This window comes from Sinocyclocheilus grahami, unplaced genomic scaffold (genome assembly GCF_001515645.1).
Source record: "Sinocyclocheilus grahami isolate Dianchi unplaced genomic scaffold, SAMN03320097.WGS_v1.1 scaffold219.1, whole genome shotgun sequence".
NCBI classification, from domain to species: domain Eukaryota; kingdom Metazoa; phylum Chordata; class Actinopteri; order Cypriniformes; family Cyprinidae; genus Sinocyclocheilus; species Sinocyclocheilus grahami.
Window position 1 is genome coordinate 1,563,768 of NW_015505398.1, and position 10,210 is coordinate 1,573,977.

The 10,210-nt window shown below is 39.5% G+C and overlaps 1 protein-coding gene across 3 annotated transcripts in view; it reads left to right on the plus strand.

The window, feature by feature from the left end:
- LOC107596418 (transcription factor 12-like) overlaps positions 1-10,210 on the plus strand; it is a 128,211-nt gene continuing 118,001 nt past the window's right edge. For all 3 annotated transcript variants that reach the window (XM_016287149.1, XM_016287151.1, XM_016287150.1), the window contains exons 1-3: positions 1-242; positions 1,152-1,244; positions 1,552-1,624. In XM_016287149.1, the coding sequence (XP_016142635.1) occupies positions 1,173-1,244; positions 1,552-1,624 (145 nt within the window). In that variant the 5' untranslated portion in view covers positions 1-242; positions 1,152-1,172. The remainder of the gene's footprint in view (positions 243-1,151; positions 1,245-1,551; positions 1,625-10,210) is intronic.

Genomic DNA, 10,210 nt, shown 5'->3' on the forward strand with positions numbered 1-10,210 from the left:
TGAAGAACAGTCAAGTCTACGGCGCTGGCGGAAGAGCACACTTTCAGATGTCGTCGTCGTGCTTCGGTTATCGCCAAGCAAAAATGTCTGCCTAAGGGAAACTCGCAAGTTACATAGTGGATATTTGCAATATAAAATCGCAAAAGATACTGATTTCATTATCTTTCCGACGCGACACAAGGACGCCTACGCCGTGACCAGCACACCCGATCGCCCTAGTTGGATTTTTAACAACAAAACAGGTAAAATATTGCACAGAGTTTATGAGAGGTTTCGGACTGGGTGAAAGAAGTTGGGATAGAAGAAAAGACAGGAGCCGATGTGGAGCGAAAGGGGTCGGCATTCGCTTTAACACTTCAGCTTGACACCTCGCTGTTCATTCTCCACGATAAAATGTGTGTCATGTCAGTGCTAATGGTCAGTGTTCGCTTAATCGTTTCATGCTCGCACCATTATTATTATTATGAATAGCTTAACTGGCAATTAGCGAACAACAACAACAGCAGCAGCAGCATGTTTGTAAGTATCAATTCTCCTGTAATGCAACAACAAAAGTGTGTAGCGGCTGATGGTTTGACAGCGCGCGAGCGTTCATTGTACGCTCGTGACTTTTGATACATTGAAGAATCAAACACATGCAGTTGAAAAATGATGCTGCGGGTCCATGTGTGTGTCTGTGTGACACCGTCGAGCACAGCGTCTTTCTCAACATGTCCACGTTTGGTCATCCCAGAAACCCTATTAGGCCTGCTCTCTAACGTTATAATAAAACCTGTTTCCACTGTGTCACCTCATGTCATGCGATTGCTGTTGTTTACAAAAAGAAATTCCGTAACCTCTTCTGAAGCTGTCAGCAATACGAGGCTCGGGAGAGGAGCTCTTGGGTCTGTCTCTCAGGAGCTTTTATTATTATTTCTATTTAATGGATAACACATAGGTTTTGATTGAGGACAACCAGGTCCTTCGATAGCCCGCAAGGTTTTGGAAGAGCGCAAAGTTAGTTCTGCTAAGAGACAGGAGATGGGGATGTTTAGCAAATGTCAAGCTGCGGATGTTCACCGATGTCATTTGCATAAGCTGTGCTGGCCAGCATGAAGCTTCAGCACACATCAGGCTCTCAGATTGAGGGGAATGATGTTTGTGTTTTGTAGATTTAGAAAAGGATCGCTAGGATGAACCCTCAGCAGCGGATTGCCGCTATCGGGACGGATAAGGAACTGAGTGATCTGCTGGATTTCAGCGCGGTAAGACATTAATCAGTTATTGTACTTCTTCAGGACTCTCTTCCAGCTGTTGTCATTGGTTCAGTCACTCACTTGTAAGATATGCATTAAGTTGAAGTATTACTTTTTTATGTTGTGAATATTTGTTTATTTCTCTCCTAATTATATGACAAACGGCACACACGCATACATGCATTTAAAAAAATATTTTAGATTATGTAATATATGAAACATGCACCTTTTTTTTGTATTTATTAAACACGAGACACTGTCTGTGTAATGTTAGTACCGCAGTATTTCAGAGAAATGTTTGTGTGTCTTCCAATAGATGTTTTCTCCACCTGTAAACAGTGGGAAAAACAGGCCGACCACTCTTGGAAGCAGCCAGTTCACCACATCAGGTAGGACTTCCTGCGGAAATCCTTTAATGAAAGATTGCCTTCCTCTCACACTGTCCAGTCACCTTCTCTTGATTCTCAATGAAGTCTTGTTGCTTTTGATTATAGGCATGAATTCCATCTCAAGGTGTTTTTGATTTTGGTTTTTGTCTTGATTAATAAGGAGTGTGTAGAGAAGGGTTCAGTAATGCCAGTAATGGGCTTTGAAATCAGATACATCCGCTGTTTTCATTACACTGAAATGAAAGGCACCACTGTTGTCAACTTGTCAGGGCTGGTAGTTACATTTTTTACATGCATACATACTTTACATACATGCGTACATCATTGCTTTTCTTAGATTTCACATTAAAGTTATACTTTGATAGAGTTCCTGTTTATATATGAATCCTGTCATAGGTGACTACACGTTTCTGTAAAGATCATCCATTGTCTAATGTGCCGTGGAAGAAGGAAACAATCAAGCACTATTCCATCTCAATGCTTGTTTTATGTAAAGCAACAAAGCAGAGCCCTTGTTACACTCATCTGCTATCTAGAGGACACTTTTAGTGGATTACTGAACAGCAGCAAAGCCGAGACTGCAAGACGCTTTTGTAAACCTTTTCAGAATGTTTTGTAAAATAACCTGACTTTGTTGGCTCGCATTAGCTAGAATCTAACTGTAATAAATGAAAAGTTTACGCACATGTGATCTTGTAATCAGTCTTTGGCTTTGATGTGCTATGATGCTAAATGTGATAAATACATCTCTTGTTTGTTTGTTGCTCCTGACACAACTTACTCAAAACAGCAGTGTTTCAGAGATGGTTTGGAAACGCTGTGAGGCGTTATTTCAAGCACCGGCAGAGATTTGTGTGTGTGTGCGGAGCATCAAGAAGCCATTTTGCTGTATCCATCTATGCTAGATAATTCAATATAGCTTGGCATTCCTGTTTATCAGGTGACCTAGATCAGGTGAAATATCTGATTCCCAACTTAGACCAGCAGAAGCAGAGTCCTGTTTTAGAATAAAGAATTTAAAGTAATGTTCCAAGTTCATTACAGCATAATATTGATCACCACAAAAATGTATTTCACTTGTCTCTCCTTTTTCTCTTTTTTTCTTTTTTTAAAAGCTGGGTTACAGTGAGGCATTTACAATGGAAGTGAATGGGGCCATTTTGAAAGTGTCAATAGCATAGCAACAAAAATGTGAACAATATGTGTGTTAACATGATTTTAGTGTCACTTACTAACCGTTTCTATCCAATTGTACAACTTTGTTGCCATGACAACACAACTAAAACCTTAAACGATGATATAAATGATGAGAACAACTTTACAGCTGAAATGATACACAAGTTTTAACAGAAGAATCCTCAAAAAAAATCTTACATTGTGAGTGCCTCCCTATAACCTTGATGTTTGCTTTCTTAAACAACAATGAAAAAAAAAACATCAAATAGGGGGACTTGAATATTAAAAAAAATTTTTTTTTAATGGAAGTCAACTTGGTACTCCAAATGATGTTGATTCAACATAACTTGTATTGTATAATATTGTATTGTACCTGCAATATTCCCTTAAAATATCCATGTGTGTATTAGGAGGTTTTGATGGTGGAAATGTGCGCTAAGGGTTTGGCTAATCTGTCAGATCTTTGTAAAGAGCAGCCCTTGTGTGGGAATGCAGTGATATGCCCTCTGTTTCATCCACAGCTCGGCGAGACATGTATCACCTGTCTGATAACAAAATTCTCTTTTGTTGTCTCCAACACTGTTATTTCTCATGTCGTAGCCGCTGTGTTATACAGGTGTGAGGTATTGTGCAAAGATAAATGTCCTTTGCTTTTTCTAGAAAAAAAGCTGTTGAAACGGACCCACCAAGAAGCATTTAAAACAATAGTGGACTACTGCCATCGGAGGATATTTCTGCAAACACAACTCTTCCTCTGTTAGACCCCACCTAGTCTCGCGTAGCCAGACCTTCAGACTGACAGCTGAAGGTCTGGAATCCATGGCAGCTTTCATTGGCCAAGGCCCGCCCATGAGGCCATTTGACCGACATGTCAAACAACCAATCCCAGTTCGATTCGTTCAGCGTCACGTTTCGGGGCGTGGAAATGTCGCCACAATAACAGACCGGTGTGTAAAACTCTCGGATGTATTTTAAAGATTCTATGCCGCAAACTTTAAATATTTCACATACTTTTGAAAATCCACTATTTAGATGATCCTGATAAGCGCTCTTCGTCACAGTTGTAAACACGACGGCTTTCTTCTTTCGTGAGGGGGTTTGGCGTCACGGCATCTTTGTTTCCATGCGGAATGTTAAAGAACGCGACACACATGTCTACCGGAAATCCTGTATAATTCAACCAATCTGAAGACGACTTCGAAACTCCTGAAGTGTTTCCATTTTTGTGTGCCATATGCATCAGACGTATAGCCAATGGTCTGTGGGCGTGACGTCTGAGGCTGAGACTAGACCCCACCCAGTGCCTCTTCATGTGAGGCAACAGTTCAATTAATTGCATGTCAGATCAGTTCATAAATTGAATGAAAGTGTTACAAATGCTTGCACTACTGTTCAAAAGTTTGGGGTCAGTAAGTTTTTAAGTAATTCATACTTTTATTCTGTTTATTTTCATTGGATTGATCAAGAGTGACAATAAAGTGTATGAATAAAGAGTGACATTTATACTGTTAAAAATAATTTCTGTTTCAAATGAATGCTGTTCTTTTGAACTATTCCCTGGGGGGGAAAATTGTCACGTTTTCCACAAAAATATTAAGCAGCACAACTGTTGTCAACATTAGTGATAATAGGAAATGTATGAGCAGCAAAATCAAAATTAAGCTTTGCTCTCACTGGAAGAAATTACATTTTTCAAATATGTTAAAATAGAAAAAAGTTATTTGAAATTCATTTTTTTATCAAATATTACGCTTGGTGAGTAATAAGAGATTTTTTCAAAAACATTTTAAAATTTTACCAACTCCACATTTTTGAACGGTAGTGTATATATTATCTGTTACAAAATTTAAATATGTAAAAAAAATTTTGTCAACAAAGCTGTCTGTAGTGTGGCTTCGCTCTGAGCTTTTGAACTTGTACCTGAAGTCATCCTCAGAGAGTGAGCTGCGAGTAAACCTCAGACATCACTGTCCTTATTGTCTGTGGATTAGAAAAAGGCTTTATCTACTGATTAATAATTAATGAGAGGGGAAGAATCTGTATGATTAGTATTCAGAGTTTTATATCCTCTCTGTAACAAGTCTCTGAACTCCGAAAAAGCCTCAAATATTAAGATAATTTCAGGCAAGGAAAATAAAACTGCCCTGCTGTATGATGAAGATATTAAAGGTGACAAAACCTCACTTGAGCACAGCTTATCATCAAAGGCTTCTCAGCGGATTTGTGAGTTTTGTTTAAAACAATGATGGAGTCACTCCCATTCAAGCATGCGTTTGTTTCAGAATGGATTATTATTTCAAAACCGCTCTACATCTATAACCACCAAACTGGCTTTCAGTAGTTTCGGGTAAAGAAACGAACCTGTTATGTTTCTGAACTCCGGAAGCCATTGTCTCCTGAGACTCCCTCAGCCAGCTTCTGTTTCTGATGTTTCTATATTCATATCTCTTTTTTATTATTTATTTTAATCCACCCTTGCTTTTTGAGAAAACATTCAGTCTTAACACCAAGCTTGCTAGATTTAATTTACAGAGATTTACATGATTTTGTACATTTTTCTGACATGTATGAAATATATATATATATATATATATACACACATACACACATATATATATATATATATATATATATATATATATATATATATAATTTGTGGGAAAATATGCTATTTACATAATTTTTGTGGTTTTCAAAATAGTCTTTAAAAAAGCTCTGTGTTTTTTTGTGAAGGACCCCTTCTCTGTGGCAGGAGGCTGTTTATTTTTAGCTAACCTGCTGCTTGCTCTGTCAACCATTGGGCCACGTTGCGTATGTGATGCCGTCAGAGCAGTGGCTTCCTCTGGCAGGCTGGTGCCGCCACGGCAGGAAGAATTCTGGGAGGGTTTTTTGGACATCTCATGTATGTATCTCAGGTCACCTCATGGCTTGGTTATGGAAGATCATGCTGTTGCCATAGTGATCAAGGCCCTTTGAAGGCAGGTTACTTGGCACGGCATGTGCATCTTTTCCAGCCTTTCAGCAAATCTCCCCCCAACAGAGGATTTGTTGGCATTTTTGGTGATTGATTTGGATTTTAGAGGGAAAAAAAACAACAACTTTGATGTGAGTTCAAAGAATGGAAATTAAACTCGGGCATATTTAGATTATGGTTATTCTTTCAATATATTTGAGAAAGTGGAGTTTATTCTGGCTGTGATGAATAAATAAGTGTCTTGTGGAGGACAGCTGTGTTTGAAACAAAGAAGAGATGTTGTAAACTTTCACATATGTTGTGGAGCAGTCTGCTGGATGTCTCAGGTGTGATTGGAAGTTACAACAAAATAATGACAAGAGGAAAATAATGCATGGTATTTCTAGAAGTCGGTTTCTTTTGTGCTTTGTGATGAGTAAACAATGAGATTTTATTACGATTTTTAAGTGCCCACAAGCTTTCCAGTTTATCCAGAAGCAATAGTAAGTTCTGTTAAGAATCCTCTGCGGTTTTTAACTAACCTTAATAAATGCCTGGAAAACCAGCCTAAAAAAGTCATTTAGGCCATATGATTCGCCTAGGCTGTTTGCATATTTTTGCAGTTTTTCCTTTTATTAGGGCCCAAGACACTAAGGCAGGGCCCTATTGATCCCCTAAGGATTATTATTCATCTTTTTTTTTTAACTATCCAGGGGTTTTGGGGGGCCTTAACATGCTCAAAAACTCTTGAAAATTGACACACACGTTGGAATCTGCGGTCATTAGGATGCTGCAGAGGCTGGAACCCGGGCGTGGCACAGGGGCTCTACAGCGCCCCCTGGAACACAGTCTGAAATCTTGATGTATACCTCACACATACTTGCACTCATTCATATGAAACTCGGTACACATATAGATCTCATTGAGCCGAACAAATATCGCACTGCATGTCATAGGCTCCGCCCAACAGGAAGTTGGCTATTCAGGGCTGTGTAAAAAGTGCATGCTCTGGAATTTGATATACTCCTAGGATTTCCAAACGATGGCCACCAAACTCGGTCAGCATGACCTCAAGACATTGGGGATGCTAAATTGCCAAGGGATTTTTGATATCTCGAACGGTTTGGCCGTGGCAAGGCGACAAATTTATGGCAAGAAATGAGAAACAGGAAGTGTTTAATAACTGTTGCACACATTGTCTGATTTTGATGAAACTTCAGTGGTTTGTTCACTGTATGAGACCGATCACATAGATTTGACTATTATGACTGAAAGTTATAGTGCCACCAACTGGCAGCAGGAAGTGTCATTTTCAAAATGCTTTGAATTCAGCATCTAATTTTTACTCTATTTGCTTCAAACTTCATCAGAATAATGTCAAAACATGGCAGATGCAAAACTGAGAAGGGATTATTATCTCAAGATTATTATCTGGCAATGCATCAAACTTTAACATTTGTTTCCTGTGTTTTTGAGGCAGATAACATGCTTAGAATTTCATGAAACTCAACACACACATCAGTATTAATGATAGTTAATGGCAAAAGCTCAGAAATGGGTGTGGAGGAAGCACTCTATAGTGCCTCCTTTTGACAACTGTGGGGGTTAGTTTTTCCTACTGTCACTAAACTCTGTACATATATTGTTCTCATCAAGTCGGACAACTTTCTAATTTACAGTCATTAGCTACGACTAACAGGAAGTCGACTATTTTGATTTGAACGTGGATTTTTGGAAAAATATGGCTGTGAATGAATGCATACTGTTCATATGAAAATCATTGAATTCACACCAAACTTTGTCAACATAATTTGAAAAAATTGAGGAACGTAAATTGCAAACAGATTTTGGATCTCTTAAATGGTGTTGCCATGGCAAATTATTTAATTAACAGTAAAAAATGAAACCGTAATTTTCTTATATTTTTAAAGTGCATTATCCAAACTCTTCAAAACATTTAATATATGAATAACATGTCATTCTGAGGAATTTATAATGTTCTAAAGGCTAACAGAAAATATAAAAACTATCTGATCTCACTCTACCTCTATGTGTGTGGGGGTGGTGGTGGGTTTGGGTGTGTGGGTGTGTGTGTGTGTGTTGAGTGTGGGGGTGAGAGAGAGAGACCGAGAGGGCCTATTTAAACTGTTGATAGTTTAAAGTATTCATTTATATATGTGATTTTGCCTGCATTACAGCCTAAGAAATCTCTTAGGCCTTATACTTTTCTGTCTGTTTTGGGGACAAAAAAGTCCTAGAACCAGTTAAATTGTTGGGCACTGACAACATAATTTTATATAATTAGGTTATTAATTACAACATTAAAAAGATCTAAAAATACATGCACGTGGACTTATACATTTTTATGCTGCAAATAATAATTTGGCACTGATTTGATACTGACCTGTGACATCCTGTGACATGACATTCTTCTGAATTTACATCATCTTATTGAAAAAGTAACAGTAAAAAAGAGAGCAGTCATTTTCTTATATCTTTAAAGTGCATTATCCAAACTCTTCAAAACATTTTACTTATGAACAACAAGGGCTGTCAAAATGGCTGAAAAACTAAATTCGAATTTTTTACTTAAATATTGAGTACTTTCTTCATTTAAAAACTTGAGATGCAGTGGGATGGGGAAAACCTCCATAAAGTCTTGAGACATGTTTTATAAAAGTTGAACTTACATTAATTTTACATATCTTTCAATACATGCGGCTCTCTTCTGCGAGACGCGAGTGCAACAGTGATAGATGTCCCTCTAGAAAATGCGATAAATATGCGTTCTGTGTGAATGGCTTGGTTTCGGTTTTGATGTAAACAACATCTTCCCCGCATTGATTGTTCTCTTTTTCTGCAGTATTTTGAATAAACAACGTAGCAGTGAGTTCTAGTGGGTTCTAGTGGGTTCAACTGGACAGGCTAACAAAAGCATTAAAATGCAATGACACTTACATCGTTGTCGCATTTCGTGCGCTACTGATAAGGCTGCCTGAAGGCCCGGGTATACTTCACTTTTCACGTTTTGTTCCGTCTCGCGCACCACACCGCGTCCGCACAGCACAACCGCAGATGAGTGCGGATGAACGAGCTCGACACAGGCACAGTACCACCTACTTGACTTGCGCTCGGTCTCAACTTTCACCTTGCGCATGCGCTGTTGTACGCGGACCGTCCACGCGGTCTCAAAAAATTGCCTGCATGTGGTGGCGATGCACGGCTGTCTGCGAGCCCTCCTGATGATGAAAATGACGTAATGCGGACAGTGTGCGGACGCGGACGGCTGAAGTATACTTTGGCCTTGACGCACACCTAAAATTCAAATGCAATGTTTTTGCATTCGAATGTGGATTTTTATTTTAAATTCGACGAATATTCGAAATTCGAATTTTTTTTACAGCCCTATGGAGAACAAGTCATTCTTAGGAAAGTATTAGTTTCATAAATGTAAAATCCTCAGGGGAGTTACAGACATTAACATTAGACAGACATTATACATTAACTATAAATTTTAATTAATAATGTAGTAGTTAATTTTGAACATAATATTAACTAAGATTCATAAATGCTATATAAATATTGTTCATGTTAACTAACATAATTATTTAATATTACCAACTAAAACCTTATTGTAAAGTGTTACTGTTACGGGACTGACGAGACGTGAGACATGCGGATCCATGTGCAAGCTTTATTAAAGCAGAGAGGTCAGAAACACAGGCAGGGTCGAACAAAGGCAAACAGGTATATGGCGGGCAAGACACAAGAATAATCCTAGGGCTAGCGAAGGTCAACGAACGGCGAACAGAATCAAAAGGGCAAGACTAAAGGGATAAATCCAGGAAAACAGGCAAAGATCAGAAACCGAGAAAACAGACAAGGCAAGGCAAGACTAGGCTAGTCTAGGAAACTAACGAGGGCTCTGTAGAGTAACTATCACTGCTGGAGATAAGCGCATACAATACTCGGCACCTAGAAGGAGTGAGATGGAGTGTTAAATAGTGAGTGAGTGATATGAAACAGCTGTGTGCAATCAGTGCTGTGTGCAATCAGTGCAGTGAATGATGGGATATGTAGTCCGGGGTGATATGCAACAGTGTGTAGTGCGAGAGTCAATGAAAATGGAAAGGGTGACCTCTGATGGCTAGCAGACGGAAGTTCATGGACCGGATACGTAACAGAGCCCCCTCCCCCAAGGAGCGGCTTCCAGACACTCCAAACACTTTACGGTTCCGGAGGGCGGTGGAGTGGAGGCGGAACAGGGGGAGGGATGGAGGGCCAGGTCCACATGGAAGTGGAGAGACCGGGAACTGAGGCAGAACCAGCGGAGCAGAGAGCCAGGGTGGAGCCAGCAGTACAGGTGGAAGACCACCACGGCGGAGCAGCGGACCACCACGGCGGAGCAGAGGGAACCGGAAACCCCCCCGGTGAACCACCCCGACCAGGAGACCATG